The sequence below is a fragment of the Lingula anatina genome, chromosome 7 (assembly GCF_051362555.1).
Source record: "Lingula anatina isolate TDL-2025a chromosome 7, LinAna3.0, whole genome shotgun sequence".
NCBI lineage: Eukaryota > Metazoa > Brachiopoda > Lingulata > Lingulida > Lingulidae > Lingula > Lingula anatina.
In genome coordinates, this window is record NC_141773.1 from 16,359,143 (window position 1) to 16,383,257 (window position 24,115).

General features: G+C 39.5%; 3 protein-coding genes and 1 long non-coding RNA gene across 7 annotated transcripts; 1 reads left to right on the forward strand and 3 right to left on the reverse strand.

The window, feature by feature from the left end:
- Positions 1 to 1,560: 1,560 nt before the first annotated feature.
- Positions 1,561 to 2,341, reverse strand: LOC147760813 (uncharacterized). Its single transcript, XR_015335497.1, has 2 exons — positions 2,206 to 2,341; positions 1,561 to 1,891 (listed from the first exon to the last, which is right to left on the reverse strand). It is a non-coding gene; the product is annotated as an uncharacterized LOC147760813 (long non-coding RNA).
- LOC106157934 (G protein-coupled receptor daf-37) lies at positions 2,217 to 8,290 on the forward strand. Of its 4 annotated transcripts, none has more exons than XM_087017981.1 (2): positions 2,217 to 2,317; positions 4,551 to 8,290. In XM_087017981.1, exon 2 carries the CDS (start codon positions 4,773 to 4,775, stop codon positions 6,015 to 6,017), a length of 1,245 nt encoding a protein of 414 aa, XP_086874107.1. In that variant the 5' UTR covers positions 2,217 to 2,317; positions 4,551 to 4,772; the 3' UTR covers positions 6,018 to 8,290. The 4 variants fall into 4 exon arrangements, with proteins under 4 accessions (XP_086874107.1, XP_013389190.1, XP_013389191.1 ...); XM_013533736.3 differs by lacking the exon at positions 2,217 to 2,317 and adding an exon at positions 2,551 to 2,716; XM_013533737.3 differs by lacking the exon at positions 2,217 to 2,317 and adding an exon at positions 2,733 to 2,860.
- LOC106157935 (beta-1,4-galactosyltransferase 4) lies at positions 8,205 to 13,406 on the reverse strand. Its single transcript, XM_013533740.3, has 9 exons — positions 13,080 to 13,406; positions 12,612 to 12,715; positions 11,422 to 11,654; positions 10,873 to 11,063; positions 10,368 to 10,490; positions 9,942 to 10,037; positions 9,372 to 9,522; positions 8,572 to 8,669; positions 8,205 to 8,354 (listed from the first exon to the last, which is right to left on the reverse strand). Exons 1-9 carry the CDS (start codon positions 13,214 to 13,216, stop codon positions 8,321 to 8,323), a joined length of 1,167 nt encoding a protein of 388 aa, XP_013389194.2. The 5' UTR covers positions 13,217 to 13,406; the 3' UTR covers positions 8,205 to 8,320.
- Positions 13,407 to 13,841: 435 nt separating this feature from the next.
- Positions 13,842 to 22,549, reverse strand: LOC106157932 (uncharacterized). Its single transcript, XM_013533734.2, has 4 exons — positions 20,740 to 22,549; positions 16,253 to 16,509; positions 15,412 to 15,547; positions 13,842 to 14,830 (listed from the first exon to the last, which is right to left on the reverse strand). The coding sequence occupies exons 1-4, from the start codon at positions 20,897 to 20,899 to the stop codon at positions 14,709 to 14,711; spliced, it is 675 nt and encodes a 224-aa protein (XP_013389188.2). The 5' UTR covers positions 20,900 to 22,549; the 3' UTR covers positions 13,842 to 14,708.
- Between the last annotated feature and the right edge of the window lie 1,566 nt (positions 22,550 to 24,115).

Here is a 24,115-nt window from a genome sequence, read left to right on the forward strand (position 1 = left end):
AATAGGGTATGATAACAATTAGCCAGATGGTTGTTATCAGTAGAAGCCCCGCTTGGGATTCCTACTCGTAGCCTGTGGTCGAAATTTTACGCCTCAAACCATCCCCTGCTTTTGGGGCTGGATCAAACCCCTAACCAAATGCCTTGGGTTATTCCACACGAGACGATCGAACCTTGGTATCTAGCGTCCCTGAATTAAGCTCCGCGACCATGGGGTAACTATTGATTTCGTTGGTATTGTTCGGTATATGCACTTTAATGTTCCCAGTAACCGTATTAAAAAAAAAACTGTTTCTTGGGAGTGTTTGTGCGTCTTTATTTTTCACGGACACACAGTCCATGTATAATATTACCAAGAAATTTCCACAGGAATTAATTCTGGTATGTTAGTATATACGTGATGTCGTGCATGATAAACATCTAAATATAACTTCACCTCACTCTCCTGCTATCATCAGGGTATGTACGTGAACTGATTGCAAGCATTCGTATCGATCTGTTACCAGTGGATGACTCATATCTGTCCATACTCTATGTGGCGGTGTTTTGCTAGAGACGAAAACAGCCGTGAGCATGGTACACGTACATGTATTCTAACCGTATGTTTCACATCTTATCTGATACAAAATCGTTAAAGAGTAGAATTTGCTGCACGAAAAATGAGAACAAAAAAAATTAAAATAAAGATGAAATTATCCGAATCGATCTCAAGTTAGTCAAAGGAAAAATACTGTACAATGTGCCCTCTTTTATACCGGTGTTACGCGACAGAGAGTTCCCCGTGATAGAGAGTCCGCTTTCCATTCATTTGTACAGGCAAGCCTCGCCCTAGATTTTGACCCAATTAGGTCAGGCTAACCCTAACCATTATAACTAAATGGAAGGCGGACTCTCTGTTACACGGACCCTTAGTTTCGTTACACCAACATCTGTTCATCTCTTCCAGGAAGATCACATCTGGTCCATGTAATGTCATGTGGCTTACTTATCAGTGAAACCTATATTGTTCCTATATCTTTCTAAGAACGTTATCAAAAATACCATGTTTATGAATGTGGAGGTAATCAAGTGCTGGGTAATATAATTGATGCTGATAAAAATGGCTCATTTCTAACAGAATAATTCTATTTCTAATATTTTTAATATTGTGGAATTTTGTCATAAAAAAACATAATAATAATAATAATAATAATAATAAATAAGTCAATTAATTAATTAATTAATTAATTAATTAATTAATTAATTAAGTGTTGTAAAGAGGTGGGATTATTATGCAAACATCCGTATTTATTCAGATTACAATGTATTACTTTGCCACAATCTATTTATTTGTTTTTGTTTTCATATTGATATGGATACCGAAAAATGATAAATTGCATACAAAGGACAGCCATGTCCATTTTATTGACTACCTAGTAAAATAGAGCAACATTAAGCTGATTTTTTAATGTTATAGATATATTTTCTAGTTTATGCCAATAATGACCAAATCGCAATTCGCTGCGTTTTACAGCAAAAAAAAAAAAAAAAAAAAAAAAAAAAAAAAAAAAAAAAAAAATCATGTTTTTCATCATCAGTATTTATTTCTAATAACGTACGCTAAATAGGTCCATTTATTGTGTCGGTTTGTATGGTTAACACCTATAATGTAGGCCGTACAGATTATTCAGCAATACGTCATCCTTATTAGCTCTTCCTCTCTCCCCATAATAACCCTCATCTGGCCCTGTCGATATTTTCCCGAAGTAATCAAAAATACAATTAGACCGTCCGCATGCCCATTAGGGAGTCAAAATCACTCCCATTAAAATATCTAACAGGATGATCCGTGGCCTGCAGCACTTGTGCTCTATCTTATTTCAATTGCAAGGTTTCTCTCTGGCGGCTCAAAGCTTGAAGGGAACGAGAAAACAAATAAGCAAACAACATCCTTTTGCATCCTATGTATAAGTTTACAGTTATTACAACATATATAACCTCCTTTCAAGCCAATTATTGCTTTGATTTTGGGGGATTTGCATTGATTTCTGTGGCCATTTTTCGACTGCCCTGCCGACGGCAGAACAAGAACCGCAGAGCCTTCCACAAACAGAAGACTGGGAAGTAATTTTCTTGTTGAGCTTGTCAATCTTTATCTGAAGGAACTTTCGATCTAGCTGTAATTACCCAAACCAATTAACTGAAAAACAAAACAACGAGGCCTTACATCATATGATTCAAGTTTTGCATGGGCTCACCCCACCCCTCCGAAATGTGCCCTGATAACTCGGGTCGAGCGCTACTTTGATAAGTGAATCACACGCCAGAGAATCAAACTGGTAGGTGCCGAAATTCCTCTAATCAGATAGCCTGTCAGACGCACTGGGTTTTGGTAGTCGGTGCCATGACTAGGGAAAGGCGGTGCATTACGTGAAACTGAGCAGTGGTACATATATCGATATTGAGTAGTCACATGACTTCTGTTCCGTCGAAGGTTCCATGGTAAATGATACATTGTACGACTTCTTACAGTGGACGAGGCTATCGACGGGAAACACCTTGGTGTTATTTCACGGCACGTCAATCAGTTTTCCTTTGCGCACCAGAGATGTTGTTTTTTATCTCGGATAAACACAGCCTACCGTGCCCCATCGCCTAACTAAGGTTATCACGGAAATTAAGCACTTCATGGTCTACTCAGTGTTTTATTATCACCGCGCTATCCGAGCCAGGTAAAGGTGAGTTGACTTTGTACAGGTATATCAAGATGTGAAAGAAAAAGATTGCAAGGTTTTGCCCGGCATGTGTAGTGTACGTGGAATGTAAGTACAGTATTGGTGCTCTGTTGTCCTGCAGGAAACAGTAGAGTCAGGATGTCTTAGGTTTGTAGACTAGCATGTGGTTCTACTGGGTAGGGAACTGCAGTATGCTTTTTATCTGAATGAGAGAGGGGGAGGGGAGAGAGAAGAGGGAGAGAGAGAGACCCTAACCCGCAGTTCACATAGAACGTGTTAATAACGTTACCACAGGGATTTTATGTTGTGGCTAAAACGTTATCAAAACGTTTTGTGTTAGCTGTGAGAGAAAGTGAGGAAGGAAGGAAGGAAGGAAGGAAGGAAGGAAGGAAGGAGAGAGAGAGAGAGAGAGAGAGAGAGAGAGAGAGAGAGAGAGAGACTTAATAAATGTAGAAATATTGTCAACTTAAAGAGCCACTACCGCCCGTATCATGACTTAGCAAATAAGTCTTGGTTTCCTGTGACATTTGATACACGTGTCGTTACTGTCATGCATGGACATCTAGTTTGGCCTCTCACGGTGGTAATGTGCCAGTATAGGTGATTTTAATGATTTTATACTATATACATTTTTTGCCTCACACAGGCCTACGAAATGGGATCAATACACCATGAAATTAATACCAGCATTGTCAGGGTTGACCTTCTGACGCCAAATTTTTTTCATTAAAACTGACCACCCATATTGATACTGTACAATTTTGAAAATATAACAACTCAACTCAGCAAACATGTCACCCCTTGAACCAAAACGCAACGAACATCATTCGTCAGTACTGGTAGATGCAGTGAGACCGAGGGGCAGATTTTGGCACCCAAAGATTTGGTTTTGTTGGGTTTGGGCAGTGGCTTTGGAGTCAACCCTGAAAGTTGACACTTTAAAATCATAATAGCAAACATGTCCACCTCCTTTCCCCATGTACTTTAAATATACATAGAACACTTAGGCTGTGCTGTATATAACTTCGGAAAACATTTATCCGATCCCTATTACAACGAGTCAGTATTTGCACATCCAACTAACCATAAATATGCACGGTACGTTGTACGTGTATCCAATGTACACACTTGAGGACTGTTCTTATATTAAATCGCAAAACTGCCCTCCCCCTTTAACACCAAGTAGAGTATAAGTTTTTTTTTCTTATACACCTACACTACTAGACAAGAAGACAATCATGAGATCATGTTTCATCCCGAGGTGGCGCAATATTAACAGCGTAAACTGCTTGATAAGCAAGCTGCGACCAGGCCGGTATGCGCGTAGTGTACCCGAAGCCACGGGACTATCAGTCTTGTCACGGAAACGATATATTAAGTATTTAGGTCTTGGGTCTATTTGTCTAACTCTGATATAGTATTTTTCTAGGAGAGACAGAGAGAGAGGGAGAGAGAGAGAGAGAGAGAGAGAGAGAGAGAAAAGAGCATATAAAGCTAATTAGGGCGACAATTTTGACAAGCGTGATGCATGTCAAGAAGTTTGATAGGTTGTTTTACTCATACATGCACCCCTTGTACGCAATTCATATCAGATGATCGAAGTCGCGCTAAGAATAAGTAAATGTATTTTTATCATTCGTCGATAAAAGTGTCTGTAAATAGGAACAGACATGACTCTCTAGATACATAAAGATATAGGATCGATTTACCCATGGTGCCTGCACTCTCCTTACATCCTTAACTGCCATTTATCTTGTGTCTCAATGGGATGGAAATTCCCCAAGAATGCTATGTAGCGTACCGGTAAATGATAACGTGCCTTTTTTCCACATTTTAGATTCAATGAATGAACCACATGGGCCGAGTGGGAGGACGCAGAAAAAGCTGGCTCCGAAGATAAAATTCTTGGATCATCCACCGGGGCGATTCCTCGATAATTCATCTGAAGAATCCAGTTTGATCTATAACAGAGGCTGGGATACACGCGCGAATATACCAAGTGAAAAGATGATTAATTTTTCACGTTCAGCTGTCTTCTTGTTTGATATTGAAACAGCATATGGGTATATGCGCATATGGGCTGCAAAGACAGCAATTACACTGCATTCCATTAGTTAAGACATTCTTATTTAAAATGGATACTTGTGAGGTCTCACAAGAATTGACCACGAACGTAACGCAGGGTAGCGTGGACAACAGTTCGGCCGCGGTGTTGCTAATGAAGGTCATTCCAATAGTTTTCCTTGTTTTTGGTACAGCAGGGAACATTCTTTCCATCGTGGTACTGCGGCGACCTTTCATGAGAAAGACCTGGACAGGGTTCTTCTTGTCTAGCCTCGCTGTGGTGGACACGTTGGTTCTGTGGACAGGTTTACTGCGTCACACCATCAAGGCATACAATCCAGACACTGACATACGGGATTTGAGTAGCATCGGTTGCAAGTTGCATCGCTTTCTTCTTTACGTGTTCCTGGACATGTCTGCTTGGATCCTGGTGGCGTTAACCGTGGGGCGATATATAACCGTGTGTCACGTGTTTAAGGCATCCACGTGGTGCACGCGCAAACGCGCTCTTATAGCGCTTCTAGTTATTATTCTCTTTACAGTTGGTTTAAACCTACACACGCTTTGGACAGTGGATTTGAACTGCAATCCAGCAACGGGGCAGCTTAAGTGTGATCACTTTCAGGAGACAGATCCCTATTTTTACTTCGTTGAAAACGCGGTACCTTGGATAGCCGTCTGTGTGTATGCATTTGGGCCGTTCACAATAATGATTATATTGAACGGTTGCATCATAAGGCGTATAAGAAAATCACAGCGTTACCACAATTCTATGAAAGTCAGAAGTATCAGCATCCAAAGTCAAAACAGCATCTGTGACGATAAAATATCATTCAACAAAAATGGCGCACCAGGACCGTCTCTTGGTACTACCTCCTCACCTTATCCAGACTGCCCAAATAAAGACCACCACAACGAGCATGCGCGCTCTACTACCGTCATGCTTCTCGTGGTTACATTTGCGTTTCTCCTTCTTGCGTCTCCGAGTTTCGTCAACCTCATCGTGGAATATTACACAAGGAATACCCATGAACTTACTCTTGAACATAAGTCTGAGCATCAGCTGGGGTCTACACTAGTACTTATCTTAAACTACATGAACCACGCTGTCAATTTTATATTGTATTGTGTGAGCGGGAAGAGCTTCCGGGACGAACTAGTGCGCATGTTTCGCGAGAACAGCAGAAAGATGTCTGTTCGGTCTGCGTATAGTGCGGAAATAGGCATGTGTAGATACTAGCAAGAGGACAGACAAGGTGATTGCAAATAAGCCCACTCTCCGCTGAAGTCTTGTTGATGTAACTCTCGGTAACTTTTGCAACTCTCGGGCTCTCGTTTCGTGTGAGACTTGAAGCCACATGCAGAACCGGAAGTACATACATACACTGTACTTGTATACATGTATGTGTACAAATAGAGTACAGTCATATTTAACTTGCCTGTTCACATCCATTTTTTTTCATTTTTATTACTTACTAGGTGGAGTGATGTACAGTAGGCTTTTGCATCTATTGATATGACTGTACCCTGGGACCATGCTCGGCAAGCAGGAAACCATGTCCTGGGCGTCATTGCAAGCGGGCGCCACTGACAGGCCTTGATTAAGTCTTCGACGCTCGATATTATCATATTAGTTCACCATAGAAACGATTTTAGAGTCTTAAAGTTATGTTCATCAAATAGGCGTATTTTACGGTAATGTTGTCTGAAAAAGTCGTTTGTGTAGAGTGTTTAGAAACGGGTGCAATTTTGGCTGCGCGTACGCCTCCGTTTTACCTTCTGAATGAGATCTAGGACTCGGCAAGAACGAATCGTCGTTGGCGGGCCTGCTGTTTGATGGCAGTTTTTTTTTTACTTCCGCCGTGACCTAGACGCAGCAGTAGCTAATACTTCCTGAACCAAAATAAGTAAATTAATGAAACACTTTCAGGGGAGTAAGAGAAAAAATACGCCTATTTTTTGTGAATCAGTTTGTATCTGATTGGTCGCCCAACGAACGATATTCTTCTTAATGATTTTAAGAGCTCAGCTAAATTACGTTAGGAGAAAACCGAAGAAGTTAACGAGCCATACCCCGTGATACTCATCCAGGTTAACCAACTAGAAAGGCTGCTGGCAGACTTGATCGAATGCAACAAACAATACATTGTATAGTTATTGTTAATAGTAACAATAGTGGTGAAGTATCTGTATATGGAATAAATTGTTCTGTCGTAAAGTGAACAAAAACTCCCGCGTAGATTCTGACAGAAAACTATATAACAACTCTAATTTCTGTAATACGGGTAAGTACACCGACATTTTAGTGCTAAGGTGAAAAAGACGACTAAAGCCACGTGAAATACTGGGATCAAAGATGACACACTTAACAATAGGACTTGTGAAAAGTCAGTTGGATGCTGTCATTGCGAATAATTGTGCTCAATTTTCGAGGTACGATTTCTTAGTCAATCCTTCAGCACTGCATGCAGGCAAAAAGCCTATAACGTGTGCTCCAGGTATTCAAACTCGAAATATGGGGGGTTGCGTTCGCATTCAACCAAATAAGTGTGCCCTGAACTTGCGTCTTTAACTTCAGGCTCGTAGTCAGGGGGGTTGTTGGGGGTTTAACGAACCACTCTGTACACATGTAGCCAGAAAAAGGTCCACTCCGGGCAAAATTTGATTCAGGTACACTAAGATTTCATGGTAAAGGGTCCACTTTTCAGAACTCCCCCCCCCCCCACCCCCCGCCTCTAAAACTGCTGGCTACGGTTCTTACATGGTGTTCTAACTTCGCTCCTATATCAGGTCTTTCGTTTTCTGTATTAATTCCAAGCTAGACATACATGTACATGCATGCAGCATACATCATTGATCATTCCAAAAGGCAATGAGTCGGATATAAATCGGACGCGACCTTCGTGGAAGAAATAAAGTTATCTTATTGGCTCTATAACCAGCAAAATGTCATTTGGATATACATGTATACCGATTTAAATGAAAACACGGAATCAAACGGGGGTAAACGATGCACGGTTTTTGCGTAAATGCAAAGGATACCAGTGTGCTTGGCAAATTATGTCTTCACCGTAGATTAAAATCTCAACTAACGCAATCTTGCACACTTCTTATCGCTGAGCTGCAAAGTCGCTTTTTGGTTCTCTTGCGCTAACGGGATGTGCCGGAAGCGAGCCTGTGGTGATTCCATTCTCTGATGTTGTAATTAACGACAACAGCTTGATTATAGCCATTCTTCATGCAGCAACATCGCAATTCTTTCAATACCCTGTCATACCCGTGTATACCAATAGTGTCTCGTTGAATCATAATTACCAATAGTGGCAGAACGGTGTTGTTAAGAAGGAGAACTTCATCTGCAACCTTTTGTACAGCCTTCTCTTTGAAGTGGGAGATGAGGATTTTGTATATTATTTTTATTTATCACATAGAAACTGACGTTACTGTATACTGTAAAATTTATGAAAAGTTTCATGAAGTCATAAATAAAATGTTCCACTTTGATTTCTGGTAGCTTTTTTGTTGCGCTTTCTTGGTTTCTTTTCAAGATCCTTCCTCTGGCAAATGCTTTTTGACTCTGAAATAAGGAAAATGTTGGTAGTAAATGGTTGAAATAGTTTGAAGTACATTAGTTATTGCTTCATTTACAATATCAGGGAGACAAAACCTTATAAAAATGGTGGTGGGATAGAGGGATAGAGAGAGAAGTGACGACAGTAAAATGCTGTAGAGAGGGGAGTGCAATTTTTTTTTTAATTTTAAAAGGCAATCGAACCGTCAACTTCACTTCTTACCTGGGAAACTGTTGGATAGCCCGGGTCATGTTGATATTCCACCAAGTAAGGTTACGTTTCTCATCATAATTAGGATCCATTATGCCTTTCCACAACTTCTGGAAACCGAAAATCGAGCTATTTGTACACAAATATCATCATCCGTATATTCATTTTTAATTACCATTTTGATGTCAACCTACCAGTGTCTAATCAATTAAGGTATGTTCGTACATAATTATATCGTTATTGCAATGCCCATGAAAATATCTTTATTCTAGTATTTATACGTTATATATATATTTTCATATTAAAAAGCCATTGCCTGCGTTTAGTTGTGGATCGGTATTCTCTCATAATTTTACTGCTTCTACATCCTTCACCTATCTTCTTTTTAAAGAGTATTTTCCTCTATATCATGTATTTGTTTCTCAATAAACATAAGTTTGACATCCTTTCATAATTCAAAAAGGTTCAAAAAGGTTTAAATACTAATTGACTGGGAGTCTACAAACAGGCTTAAAGGGTATACATTTTAAATAGCCTCGAAGCCAAATAAGTCAGGTGCGTGTCTATGAAAAATAGGTCCAATGACAACCACTGAAATTGCGCCCCTGTCTTCTGAGATTTTAAAGACATTTTATTAAAGTATCTGAGGTCCATAAACAGGAAACTTAACCATAAAATCAAAGTACAAAACCGCTCCGTAAATCTTTTGATACGGCACAACACGAAAATTGCAACTACTGAAAGGTGAATAAAAACTTCTCGGTCGTCCCCTCCCTCTGGGTCATATGTCTATTCCATGTTAATATTCCTACCTTCATCATGGCGTTTTGATCGAACCCGACTTTGATCCAAGTGTACGCAGGGCGACGCTCCACCTCCTGTTTGGTGTAATGCAGGGTGTTTAAACCATCGTCCCAAGGGCCGTATTCCCTGTAGAGATATCGTGCAAAGTCCAGTGAAGAGCTGGAAATGGTTGTTTGAAAAAAATGTAGAATATAGTTGGCCCAGACCTCTGGCTGGCAAAACATTACATACATGATGTTAATATACATATAGCCTGGTATTTAATATATTATAAAGCTATATAAAATATCGTGGAAATAACATGTAGAACATGTTGTCAAAAAGATGATTTGCGATAAGTTAATTGATTAGTTTGATGGGAGAAAAAACTACGGAAACTCATAAATACTACACGTTTGTGCAGGGCAGTCTGTTATTGCTACACAAAATTGAGATTTGACTTATATGCACAGACAAAATCAGCTTTTGGTCTACAACTTTTGTGAAACAGACCGATGACGAATCTCACAGGCTTCTTTTCACGTCATCATTCCCACTTGCTGTATTATAAAGGAAATGAAAAAAATAAGATAACCCACCCACTCGATGGATTGGCTAGGATAGGATGATGAAAAACTCGGTAACGTCCCAGTTTGCTGTCAGCGCGTGTAAATGATACGTTCTGAGACTGCATTCTGAAACAAAGTACGATGATATTTTTATATTATCAGCTGCAGGATCCACTGGCGGTTCCAAGATTGTGAAAAGCTAGGGAGTGGGGGCACAAGTCTGTTCCTCGCCTCTCTCGACATGCTTGCACATTTAAAAGATTTTTACATCGTAATAAATGTAGGTAATTTGAAAATACATGTAAATAATTCCAAAATGCACAGGAAATGAAAAGTCACTTGGTTTCGTTAAGACAGCTTACAAAAACGTTTAATTATTTATTTATTTATTTATTCATTTATTCTAGTGGGGTAGAGGTGGAGGGAGATCCTCCGAAAGCGTGAGCTTATCCTTACCGGAAGTAGAAGTCGTCGTCTTCCCCTCCCCATCCAAGGTAACCGTTGGGATAGCCATTGGTCTTCCTGAATGCCTCAGCAGGAAACCCGAGCACACCGCCAATGTATCTGTAGTACGGAACACTGAAATGTAGGAGTTCATTCTATTACAACCATTTGATGTGCAACAAGAGGGTGTGGTTCAAAATAATTGTTGAAGATAACATTTTGGCAGACTCTCAATGTAACATGCACATGTACAGGTACATGTACTAGTAAAACTTGGGTCAAATATTTCTTTTCAGAAAGTTTAATTTTAAAGAATAAAAGTGATACAGAGCCAGCCTATTTTCTACTACGTGTATGTTGACTAAGTTGTTTTTCTTGTCTGCGACGGGCATTTCTTGTAGGCGTATCTGGCAATCATTTTGAAATATCGCAAATAAGCAATTTAGTAATATCTGTCCCAAAACCGAGGTTCTAAACCATGAGTTTGGTTTAATGTCTATGGGAGCCATAAACTTACGAATACTTGAATCTATCCTCAGCAGAGGCAAAATGAACCGCTTTATCTGTTGGGCATCTATATAGCAGGAGATTGTTCAAGGGGATCTTATCCACATCATGAAATATGTAGCAGGTAAAATTGTAGGTGGCACTGGCTTCGAGGAAACCCACATTTCGAATGAGGCCGAGATTGAAAATTGTTGAAGGAGCCTAAAATCATATGGGATAACAAAATGTTAAAATGGTTCACAAAGGGAAGTTAAGTAGTAAACCTTTTAAATAAAATTATGGCATGAATAAGAACGAACAATGCTATTAAACGGGAATCGTCTATGCATAAGAGTTACTAAGTGGGCATGATTTTTGTTTACCACTGCACGCATGTGATAATATAGTCAACAAGATATTTCTTTTTAATTATTTTTCCTTAGATATACGCAGCAGGATCGCGTGACCAACAGTAGGCTTCGCAAAACAGACATAGAAATCGGAGAAGTGTGCCACAATAAAAGTAAAAGTAGAAATCGCACGAACTGAGCCTGTGTATTTGTTTGGCAACAATCCCTACCTGTTCTATGACAAATATCTCATAATGAATATTTTGAGATTGAAGGAAAGGATGCAAGTTCTGGAGCAGAATATCAAGGTGTTCCTGCCGGTCACGATACGGAATGATGACGGCCACGTGATCACGTGGTACACATGACGTAGGCTGCCACGCGCCACCAGGGCTGAGGTTTTCAAACAATTTCCCCGTCACATTTGGTGACATGCGTTGAATATGGACGCGATAATTATTCTCTGAAAAAGGATGTAGGAAAATTTATGTTTACATGTGAAACAAAGTGTCAGCCAGATGCATGACAGAATGTTTCAAAATTAAAGTTCCATCATAATATTATTTCAAGGCACTTCATACAAAGCAATACAGGACCTATATATTCAGTGGCGGATTTCGGGGGGGGGGGGGGGGGGGGGGGGGGGGGGTCGTGACCTCTCCCCTTCGATTTCCCCTCTTGAAATTAGAATTTTGACTAGCTGAATCATAGCTCTAAACCGGACCAAATGACACCGTTCGGCTTCTAAAATACCAAAAAATTTCAAGGCCCTCCCAACGCCGCGGCTTGTCATTTCTAAAAAAACCCTTCAAATAATTCTGGATCCGCCCCTGATACTGTACATGCATATCCGTCTTCTCGAAGATCAAGTGTAAGACCTACATATGTGAAACAAGAAGTCGACATTTACGAGATGTTTAGAACACAAAATACGTCCTTTTGACTTATTGTGATAAATATACCCAGTGCGCACGTTATAAATCGCTAATTAATGTGTGAAATATGTTTGTATGTGCCAAGTCACTTTGGCCTAACGCAAAATAGATTAGTTGTGACATTTTGTTTCGTATAAATAACGGGGCCATATCAAGCCATTAATGACCAGTAAACGTCTACTGTCACTTAAATACAAATGAAACCTAAATATGTTGAGGTCCGTCAGTGAAGACATATAGAGGTCTTTTCTTCAACTACTAAGAACTTCATTATTTCCAACTCGATCAATTAAAGCCCCAGAGTGAGGTTTATTAGTAGGTCATCCCCAGTTTTTCACTGGTGCACTAACACGGAATCCATACTTCTTTACATTAAGCGTAGTGAAACAAAGCCCAAGTTATCAACCCGCTTGTCTTTGTATCTGTATTAGTTAACTCAAATAATTGTATAATTTTTTTCTGTCCCCATAATTTGTTTTTTGTACCTGACTGAGGGGTACAAAATTTGGCTGGTTTAACATCATATCTCTTCTGTCGTACTTTTAATACCGTTTGTTCTTGTCCTCCAACTTCCGCGATATACGTCCATCTGAAAATGAAATCGAGAATATTTTACCGCTCACAAAATGCACGTTTTTTTACTTGAACATGTAAACATCGAAACATTTTTCGTTTAATTTCTATTTTACAGTACACCTTCAGTATTGTAACTAGTCGTGATATCCCAAGCCACTTTCGTTGTGGTATTTTAAAATTATTTCCGTCAATCTTTGAGGGAACTATGCCATATAAAATCAGAACATTTTAGTTACTTCTTACTTGACACAGTTTGCTTCCGCGAGATGGAAAGTGGTAAATATAGTCGTACAAAACATGCAATATATGTTAGTCATAGGGAAAAAAATGATTCCTTAAAAATGGATTCAGTAAAAAAAAAGCCTACGCATACTTACCGAATTAATATGCCAGATATAAAAACTAGGGAAACAATGGAAAGGCACATCCAAAAGAACACCATCTTTAACATCATCATCTTTGTCTTATGTATCTCTTCCCCTTGAAAAAATATTTGATCAGGAGGTGTAGTCATTAACGTTAATGCTGATGTTTATTCTTCCTCCTTGCGTAGAATAGTTAATCAGTCACTTCAAAATATCCAAGATACCTTTTGATAAATAGCGATAATAGTGGCGTTAATCGTATAACATGTATCATCCATTTGGGTTCATTTTGACAGACGTGAGTCAAACCACAGCTAGCTATTCGGTTTAATTGTATTATTATTCAAATGGAAATGACGAAATAGGTGTGTTAACATTCTTTGAAAATTCTAGTATTGGTGAGGAGGCGGAGGAGGAGCAGAGGGCAATGGCTGTTCCAGGAGCCGGCATGTGTCCCCCCCCCCCCCCCCCCCGAAAAAAAGATTCCGATAAATAAATAGATAAAAGGAAAACGATGATGAAACGACTTAAACGAGACAAAAAATCTTTTCAGTGTATCCCTATACCTTGCATATTGTGAAAAAATTATCTCCTGTGATCGATATGACAGGGACCATTCCCCTTACCACCCCCTCGTATTATGTTCATCCTTGTGGCCCCCTGTCATATAATCCGCCAGGAAAGAGGGGGTCAACGTTTTAGATGTAAGGCATGCGTTCTATGTTTCTTCCCTATGTTGTGAAATAAAGGACAAAAAGAAAAAAACACTTAAACTCGGTGAAAAACACTTTATTCGATTCGAAATCGGTGCACCAGATTTTTCCTCGGGTGCCAATAAACACAGGTATTTGTCTGTTATACGGCACGGTCAGTCTTCCACTACCGGTGCTTATCGTTTTAAGCAACCGCCAAGAACTGCTTTTACTGTCTTCAAGCAGTGGCATAATTTTTCGACTGTCTTAAATTCCAATGACAGAATGATAAACCTGTTATAAGCACAGAATCCTTATATCCTTAGAGTGGACTAAAGCATTCTCCTCAAAAATTTCTGATCTTGAGCTGCAAGTTTTTCAAATATATATTGAGAATTTGTAAAGACGATAACTCGTTCCATGGTATTCATTTTAAACATTGTAACTCTGAACAGAATATTTGTGCGGGTCCTGCAGAACCAGACAGCTTCTAATAATTTCAGCTGTTCTTCAATGTAAAATGATGAGTAAAATTCCATTTCAATACAAACACTGATATACTGTATATCCTCCATTATGTGCAAAAATATATACATTCCTTCCTTTAACCACGAGTCAATTTACTTGTCATAAAACTGAAAAAAAAATACTGCTGCATTGCCGGCACGCCCCCAGCATATTTTGCTTTGTAATTCTTTTACTTTTCTTTCAATAAAAGTGCAACGTGTATCATCCCCGGTTGTCCTTCATCATGGGGGGGCGTGGACTGCGGTGCGCCAGTGATGACGTATATTTGGGCATGTAGCCATCACATTCCCCATTTGTTCATTTCATATTCCTTATTTATTAAGTCTGTCGGCCTGACAAACATATGTCCTCTTGCCCTCTCATTCAATGGCCCACGTAAGTCATCGGCGGTGTGATTGATGTAATACCCTCCTTGACGCGGTCACCTGGGCGGGGACATGTGTGAGTTGAGGAATGTCAACAAGAAGGTCACCTTCAGGCAAAACTGAAAACTACTGTAAGCTGCAACATGGCGACTGGCCGTGGCGCCGTTTATCGATGACCCTAGGGGGGAAAAGAACGAATATCTCAAAATGTTTGCTTATTTAATTATAACCCTCTTTTTAAAGGACAGTTCCTTTTGAGGCATTAAAAATTATTCATATTTCTTTTCAAAAAATAACTTGTAGCACTATGAGTTCCCAAAGACGGTAAGAAAATGTCTTTTTCTGCCATTCCAAATATACAAACCGGTATACGAAAATAATTTATAAAGATTTATATTTTTCTGCGTCAGATTTCCTGACCTGTCTCTTTAAACGAGTACAGGCGACATTATAAAAGGATTGTTTCATACGTCAAACTTGCGTCATCCAGTGATATATTCTAAATAGGAAATATGTCATGTATTGTATCATAGCTCCATCTCTCCCTCGATTAAATGTATTTTATATTGGATGGTCTCCTAAGGTACTATACCGGTAGAAGGGAAAACGGAAATGACGTATGGGGCATTCATAACTGGGGAGGAATAAAATTTAGCAGACATTCCCAATAAAGGTTAATGAGATTTTATGGGCTGAATCAGTTAAGACCATTTCAAATATCGTTCCCTTTTATATTGAAAGAAAGGAAAAAACCTCTACCTGGATCGAGCGTGGAGAGTTTGATGTCAAAGTAGTACTCAGACGTTCTGGTATATTTTTTACCCAACAGGAATATAAAGCTGTCTGCATAGACGTGTAGGACTTCATTAGTGTAGTTCCGGCAGTTGTAAACTCTCTGAAACAGAATTAATGGATACAAAACGACGATCGAAATATTAAAAGGAAATTTACAGGCCTGAATCAAAATACCGCCTAGTGCTCGGATATACTGGCATCCGATTTAAAGGTTCTATTGTTATTGCTTTTTAGTATCACTACATTTGAAGTACGCTTTTTCTGACATTATACATAAAAATGACATTATAACAATATTTAGTTGGCGAATGGCATTTTGTATGTGCATGTTTCACAAACAGTCATTACTGAGTTAATAGATTATCATGTTGATGAAAGACCGTTATGAATCCATTTACTTATTCACTGTTTGATTCTCACAATACTATAGTATGTCTGTCTTAAGATATCCACATTTAAGTATGAAAAGGTAAATAAAAACGTTTCTGTTATCTGCTATTTTCAATTATAACTCCATATTTGTTGCCAATTCCACTGCATTCCGATATATAAGTGTTGACGTTGTGTATATAGAGAGGCATGTCGTTTTGATATTAGATTGTTTTCAAGAAGTAGCATGTGGCGGTACTTTGGTCAGACAGTTTGTATTGTACTGGGGCAGATAAATTTGGAATGGAATTTGGAATATGAAATATTTTCCTTACTGAAAGAATACCCGTTGTATTTAACAACGAAAAAGGCGTTTTTAACGAAAAAGGCCTTTTTGTCGTTTATCACTTTTTAATAAATTTCAAGCAGATCATACCAGAAGTGAATATTTCTGTAGCAATCCAGAGAGAATCGTCAGTGTGACATCACAGTTCCTGATTTCAAACTTTGTAATCTCTATGACGAAATATCTCGCCACCTTGCCGTGGTAACCTTGGGAACAGGCTTTTGGCGGGAAACTTGGCACTCTGGAGGCGGCGTGGATTCCATGGATATGAATCACCTCGTTTATTGCAAGGGAAAAATTGTGCATCTTCCTGTTACTGGAACAGAAGTCTGTTGTGTCCATGTAATCTGGAAAGCATAATAATATAATAATTATTTTTATAATATTTATATAATTATCGTTATATGTTTTTTGCATTTATATGCAGGTTGCATAACTCCACGGTCTATTCATTATAATGATAATGATGGTAATAATTGTTTCCTATTTACATTTACATAATGGAATAATGATATTATCGTACCAAGGTTTTTTTTCCTTATTTACACTGACAGATAAATGGAAAGCGCAATTGTGAAAACGGAAAATCAGCTTTGAATTCCAAATCCCATAAAAAAGGAGAGTTACCGGGCATATGGCTACTACTGAAGGGGGGGGGGGAGGGAGTCAAACACTTTAACCCCCCCCCCCCCACTCCTCCACCCTACAGCCACCCACACCCACGTGATTCCCTTAATAACGAGACCCACGTCAGAAGTCTACAAGAGTAAGAATTCCCCACAGTACCCAGTCAAGAATCATTCGAACATTGGGTGTTTAAACACCCCCACTCCACAGACAACCACAGGAGATTCACAGTACTCATTCGGGAAAACATTTCATGTATCCCGAAAGCAGTTTCATGCAAGGGCGACAGTGTTCAACTCCCTCTTTCTCTGCCAGACTACATGGCATTACTATGATCCGTACGCTGGTCATTAAGCGTTCAAATACGCTCCGCCTGATTACATTTGAATGGCGTTTGCTTGAAAATTTAGGTGGACTGCATTAAGTTTAGTACTCGTGGGATCAGCACAAGTACGTCGAAAAGTTCAATCTCTTTGAAGTACCCGCTAACACGTATTGATTAGCTAACGCTGCACGGATTTAGTGATGACTGTTCTTTCGATAATATACTCCTTTTTACTGAAGTAGCGTGTTTTGTTTCAGAGTGCTTCGTGCACTTGTCACTTTGCATCTTTCTAAAAATCGATGATATCGTTGTTTTCTGTATTCTTGATGGGAACTCAATAAATCTCAGAAAGAGGATTTTTTTCAAAGTTGGCCAGACTCACTGACATGTCGGACGCGGCGGCTGTATTTAATTTCCTTCAAATTAAGCTGCGAAAGAATGTTTAAACAGATTGTGAACATTTTCCAGTTTTTATTTACAAAAAAGAATGCATGGAAAAATATATATATACACCTATTCCCAGCCAATCCCAGCCGATCCAACAACTCCATCCACAGGGTGTCCATTTCCCACCTGACCCAACAACTCCGTCCACAGGGTGTCCATTTCCCACCTGACCCAACAACTCCGTCCACAGGGTGTCCATTTCTCACCTGACCCAACAACTCTATCCCCAGGGTTTCCATTTCCCACCTGGCCCAACAACTCAGTTCACATTGTGTCCATTCCACACCTGACGCAACAACTTCGTCCACAGGGTGTCCATTCCCCACCTGACCCAACAACTCCGTCCACTTGGTGCCCATTCCCCACCTGGCCCTACAACTCCGTCCACAGGGTGTCCATTCCCCACCTGACCCAACAACTCCGTCGGTCAATAGCGGAGTAACGGAGGGGTTGCGTAACACCTCGCCAAATTAAGCTCAAGCCAATTCCATTACCGCTGCTGTTACGCTAAACTGTTTATTTATTTTCGGTGTGTATTTGATTAGGTCAAGCATGGTGACCTGTCCATTATTTTGTTGGGCTTGGGTTTTATTGTAGTGAGGGTCCCTACTGCCTTGCTGGTACATTAGCCTATATGTATATATATGCCAATGGATGCATCTTTTCGTGGAATATGCTAGCATTACTATGATAAAATGTAATTTCTGCCGGGACGGCCTCCCTGACTGAAATACAGACGTTGTGATAGGGTCAGGATGACTTATCAAAACGCCCATTGAGATTTGTTTGATTACTTGAGGGAGATGAATTTCTAGGCAAACCAAATTAATTTGCCGATCCTGGTCGACCTTGTGCACTTGTGGATTCCCTACAGTCCATCCACTGTCATGTTTACTCGATAGATGTGTACTGAGGATGTTGTGTGGCCAAATCAAATAGGTAGTTCATGTAATCTGTGGTGTTCATGAACAAATTCGTGAGCCTCACGCACAGGCTGATGTTTCCTATAGCACTAAATGTACCGTGCGGATTCTGTCCCCCGTTCTCTCTCTCTCTCTCTCTCTCACACACACACGCGCACACACACACACACACACACACACACACACACCATCTTACGAAAACACTGAGAACAAGAAATATTCAAATTTTCCTTTCAACAAGAAGATTCTCGTGCTTAACCACAAACATAAAAAACTCTTTAAAGATGGACCAAATTACATTACATATGTATATGACACTCGCCCCGGCTCAAAAAATAAATCAGCCTATGCATAAGGCACTGATAGCATATGTTACACTAGTTTGATCGATGGAAACACCAGAGTAATGTAATTATTTTTTTAGTTTTGTACTCACTGTAAAGGGGGTAGACCAAAGTCAATACGGCCCCGAGGGTGACAATATCTGATCGAACTTTAATTCATATCAACCGATTAAAATGCTCCTCGGATCTTAAGGGGTAAGCCAATTACTTTTTTTCTTTCTGTCAATTAAATATCTGGGTCGATTTTTCTGTTCGCCTGCATGCCGAACGAATGTACGTGTTTTCTATAAAAACAAAGAATAACTTCGGAAATTGTGACCCGTTCGTTGCATGTACCATCAACACGCCGCTACTCTGTGTTTTGTAGTAATAGTAGAAACTCAATAAAGTCTAACATCCCGTTCACAGCCAGGGCGCTTTGGACATAACATATACGGATACAAGGCCTCGCTAGTCCACGCTTGGTGTGTTGGACACAATTCAACACTGATGCAGTGTACACAGCTGTGCAACTTTTAATTTTCGGCTGCTTACGCTGTGTATTATTTTAATGAATCTGTGCTATTTAAAGATTTATGTAATCACGCCGCCTCTGCATACCGCTTGCCAACTCAGCCGAGAGCATTAATAATATGTTATACCTAAACTAGACCGAAAAGATGGGAAATACGTTTTACATGAGAAATACGTTGAAGAGATACTTAAATTGTATTATGCTATTAAAATGGGGTATGATTTTAACAGGTTAAATATCATTTCATTCTGCTTTGACAATATTATTGGAAGACTTTTATTTATTTATTTATTTATTTATTTATTTATTTATTTATCTTTTTTTTTTTGGGGGGGGGGGAACACAGAATAAAGAATTCAAAGACGAGCAGAATAAGAGTAAAAGGCTAAGAGACTGACAAACAAACAAATTAGCTCCCAAAACAAAAATACAATTCCAGAAGATGCAGAAAATGTGATTAACATAGAGTTAATTTTATTTCTCTGAGGACTAAATAAGTCTTTGTGATCAATGTTGTTGTACCGGGAATCCAGATTGACTGATATCTGAGTATCTATATTAAATTCAGGCGCGCAGTTGGAATGTTTTAATGTACATCAGAAAGAAGCACATGGCGAGTAATAATAAAGAACCTGTATATTTTCCATTACAATGAAAACAAGGCAATACAATGCAGAGAAGAAGGCAAATACTGAAGACCCCAGGAGGCACAAATAAATGCGGAAATAACCACCAGTCACATAAATCATTACGATAATATCCCCTCTTTTTACATGGTCTTTCCTCGATCAGATCGATTCCCGGAAACTCTGTTGAAGCAATTAAGCCCATCCCTCTAGGGCATCAATGTGGCAAGGACGCTATGATAACAGCGGTGCAATGTTATCTGGAGTTGCCTCAGTAAGTTAACGTGTAGTCAATGCGTGCATCTCCATGGAACAATTTACTTAGATTGATAGTAAAATAGAGCGCGTATCTTAAGGCCGTTATTCTTCATGAATAGAATTTATTACGATACATGTACCACTTTAGAGTAATATTTTGAAACGATTAACATATTTCATACTTCAAGTGAAATGCACGCACCAATAGCAGATATTAGAATACCACAGTAAGATTTTATTCATTTGCCCCAAACTAATGCCTTGTGTAGGGTAACTTGGTAAAGGAAGATTTGTATTCCAAACTTAAATTGTCCATTTTTAATCTAACTGGTAGGCAAGCCTTTCTCAAAATTGAAATTGTCAAGAAGACTCATACATGCACTGGTCAGAAACAGTGCATACATCCTTTTCTTAGATGACCAGTATATGCATTTAACACCATCTTATTCTAAACCACCCCATGTACTTTTTAAATCATTCCCCTAAAAATTAGAAAAAAATGTTTGTACTTACAGTCACGAACTATCTTCCCATTATCACTGTGTGCGCGGACGACAACCTTGAGACCGACATCTCGCCCGGATGTGAGAACTACCATGAACATAGCCCAAACCATAACGGACATGTAGTTGACCACCATACTCACACTGCTGTACATATCCAGTCCCATCATTTCAAAACGAGTATATGAAAAAAATATCCTCAAAAAAAAAAAAGCGTTCGAACGGTCAACGCACCTGCCCTGCGTTAGCCTCGAGGTGTGCCTCCATTTTTAATGCGCGTGATTTCAAATCTATCCCTTCCTGTGAATGTAATCATCTTGATTTTCCATGATTAACCGCGTCCGCTTTCTTTTTGAATTGTAATGCATTGCAACGTTTTCTAGGTAATAATTTGTTTGCAAGCAGGCAAACCCCGGTTTCATTGCACGTTTGCCTTGTGCTGTAAAATCTCCCCCGTTGAATCACAAGTCGGCTTCAATCGTTCATCCACCAGTCGAATTGCGTGCCTTAACGATAGGAAGGTTGATTGTAGCTTCCCCGTTAAAAGCCTATCCTGTTTTAATCCGTTTCCAAACTATTTAATAAGCACTGTTCACGCCTTGGCGAGAATGAGCCTGGCATTATAAGACCCGTCCCCGCTTTTCACCAAGCTATGACTACAGGTCCGTGGTGGTGCAGCGTGAATTCTGCTCGTCACGTTCGCGCCTCTTCTTGATTGATCTTAGTCTAATAGCTTTGCTGTGCTCTTATTTCCGCTTCATTGTTGCATATTTTCACGTGTTTGTCCTTTCATTGGAGAAATAGAATAATGCCGAATGGTTGCTCTGATGTCCAGTTAAAATTTCTTATGCGCGACGAGGTTTTTCAGGTGGACTTTAAGGAGGTTTAGCAAAGTGCTACATGTATCGGCTAGTTTATATGATTGGAGGGGTTTAATCACGTAACTGTTCAAACTCCGATACGGTCTCTCCGTCGCAACTAATAATATCGATTTTTAAAACATGCGATTGAATAGATGCAAATGATTTTATACAACGAACTGTTGGAGAGTGCTATTCTTAGTGCAGGCAGCTCGCGCGGTGGTCGTAAATTGGACCTGCGGGAGAGCTGGAGTCTAGAGAGCACTTGAGCACCTGAACGCTCCTCTGGAATAACACTTTCACAGCTTCACCTGAGCTGGCACTTAACTGACCCGCTGCGTCCCTGGAACACGACCAACGGTTAATTTTTACAACGCTGCTGACCCATGGGTCTCCTGGTCCAGTTCTGCATTTTATACCATCTTTTCACGACGATTATAGTGAGAAAAAACGCCTGCACATTACTTTTGATTCTGTCCATTCGAGATCTAGATGCACATATGAATTCTCCAGGCAATGAGCAAATAAAATAAACTGCAGTTAGTTATTCATGTCCTGCTTAGTTTACCACCTCATTCATCTGTTGTTTTCTTTTTTTTTTTCAAAATGTTTTCTAACCTCAAAGTAAAGCTTCACTACGTACTGGAAATGAATTCATACAGTTCTGAACTCCTATTGCCCGGTGGTAGAAATACATTCAATGAATATGAACGCTCAAGTCCGCCTCCCTTGCTCAGCTGCCGCTCACTGGTCACCCCGGAGGCTGGACGCTGGCCAGGTGTGTTGCAGGGGCTGCCGCAGTGTTATCCCGGTCTCTTTGGGGTACCCTGTATGTTTACGCTGCTGCCGTAGGTGTGTATGTATGCACATATCCAAGCACGGAGAAAGAGCTCGCTAGCCAAGGGCTGTTTTCTGTGCAAATTACCAGTCGTTAAATATACCGCCTAGATCTATAAGCTACTCGACGCAATGTGTAGCAAAACAGCAGGAGGACTTATAATGAAGTTCTGCTTGTTTAACCATGACTTAAGTATTTTCAGTCGATTTAGATAAATAAAATATTTAATGACCTTTTTTTGTTAAGTCGACTTATTGAAAAAAGAGGAGCCTTCGATTGGAGTATTGTAATGAGGATTCATCAATCCAATTTACTATGTGGCTGCTTTTTTTTCAAAGGTTTTACTTGATTTCGGATGATATTTACAGCGTAACTAACCAATAAACATTTTCGGTGTAATGACAAAAAAGCGTTTTCTTCGCTCAGTAGAATTCAATGAAATTCTGACCACGGCGTTACAACATTCGAGGTCCCTTTTTATTAACAACTGACGGGCCTCCTTCATCCGCTCTTGCAACTTTCAGTATAAATTGATACAGGTAAGGCAAACATCTCCCCGTCACTTGAAACTTGCTTCACCTGCCAGGTAAGTTGCTCTCCGTGCGGCGATGAAATGGATCGAACAAGCTTGAAGTGTTGAACAGATGTCGAATCTCGACATTTAAGGGCTTATTTCCAATGAAACTATCGGTCTACGTAGACCGACCCAACTCGCGGGGACTCTCGCTGAATGCAATTAGATTAAGAAAATTTGTCATTTTGACCATTGCAATCTACTTTTTTCTCTATTTTCTTCTATGATTTTACTTTAAAATTGCTTATGTTTTATTTTTACGGGGATAGGGGTTTTAAATCATGCATCAAGTTATTCAGACAAACATCAATACGTCAGTGTTATTGTATGTATCACTTTTCTTATCCTGTTTTTTTTTTTTTTTAAATTTTATCAGGGAAAAATTCTAATATGGTTACTCACTGTCAACTGTTTTAGCAGTTAATATTTTAACATCAAGATATTTCTACAATTCTACCCATCTTTTATAAAGAAAGTGACATAATGTTAGTATGTTTAGCTTGCTTGACCAACCCGTAATGGCACGTGTGAGGGAAGTTAATATTTATTCGATTAACAGTGTCATTGCAACAGACCCCTAGGAGTCTATTGTCTGAACGTGGTTAAATGCCACCAGACATGCTGAATTTATTTGCTGTAATATCGGAAGTCTTTAGCGCTGACAAACAAATTAAACGGGTTATAGATTTTATTCTATGGCTGCGTCGATTCGGAATAACACTGTCTGAGTTTTTCCATTTCTAAAAGTGATATGGATGCTGGCGATTGTTTCTGGGTGTCTTTATTTCCCATGTGCTTGTTGCTGACTGAAAAGGTTTCATCTGCGCTAAATAGGTCCGGTTGTCCTATAGCACCGAGCGTTAAAAATGTCGGTAATAGGTATCGTGACTTTATGACTATTGTGTTTATACGTATTGACGGCTTTTCCTGAAACCACATTTCTTTCTTCCCTGGCCAATGTATGCTTTTTGTTGACGAAAAGAGTGTATAATCACGCACTGGATGGCAAGTAACAATCAATCTCTTTTGAAACATTGAAGAACTACGCGAGACTTTATCCATTTGTACCTGGTACATGAAACAGTGGTTTTGTACATGTAAATACTTGTCAAAG

Bases quoted from the DNA above. Each gene is read 5' to 3' on its own strand.
- LOC106157934 (XM_087017981.1), top strand. From the start codon at position 4,773: ATGGGTATATGCGCATATGGGCTGCAAAGACAGCAATTACACTGCATT.
- LOC106157935 (XM_013533740.3), bottom strand. From the start codon at position 13,216: ATGACTACACCTCCTGATCAAATATTTTTTCAAGGGGAAGAGATACAT. The intron at 12,716-13,079 runs GTAAGTATGCGT...TTTCATTTTCAG, and splicing joins ATATCTGGCATATTAATTCG to ATGGACGTATATCGCGGAAG. The intron at 11,655-12,611 runs GTACAAAAAACA...ATCCTTTTTCAG, and splicing joins ATTTTGTACCCCTCAGTCAG to AGAATAATTATCGCGTCCAT.
- LOC106157932 (XM_013533734.2), bottom strand. From the start codon at position 20,899: ATGATGGGACTGGATATGTACAGCAGTGTGAGTATGGTGGTCAACTAC. The intron at 15,548-16,252 runs GTATGATCTGCT...ATTCTGTTTCAG, and splicing joins TACAGAAATATTCACTTCTG to AGAGTTTACAACTGCCGGAA. The intron at 14,831-15,411 runs GTAGAGGTTTTT...TTTCCCCCCTAG, and splicing joins ACTCTCCACGCTCGATCCAG to GGTCATCGATAAACGGCGCC.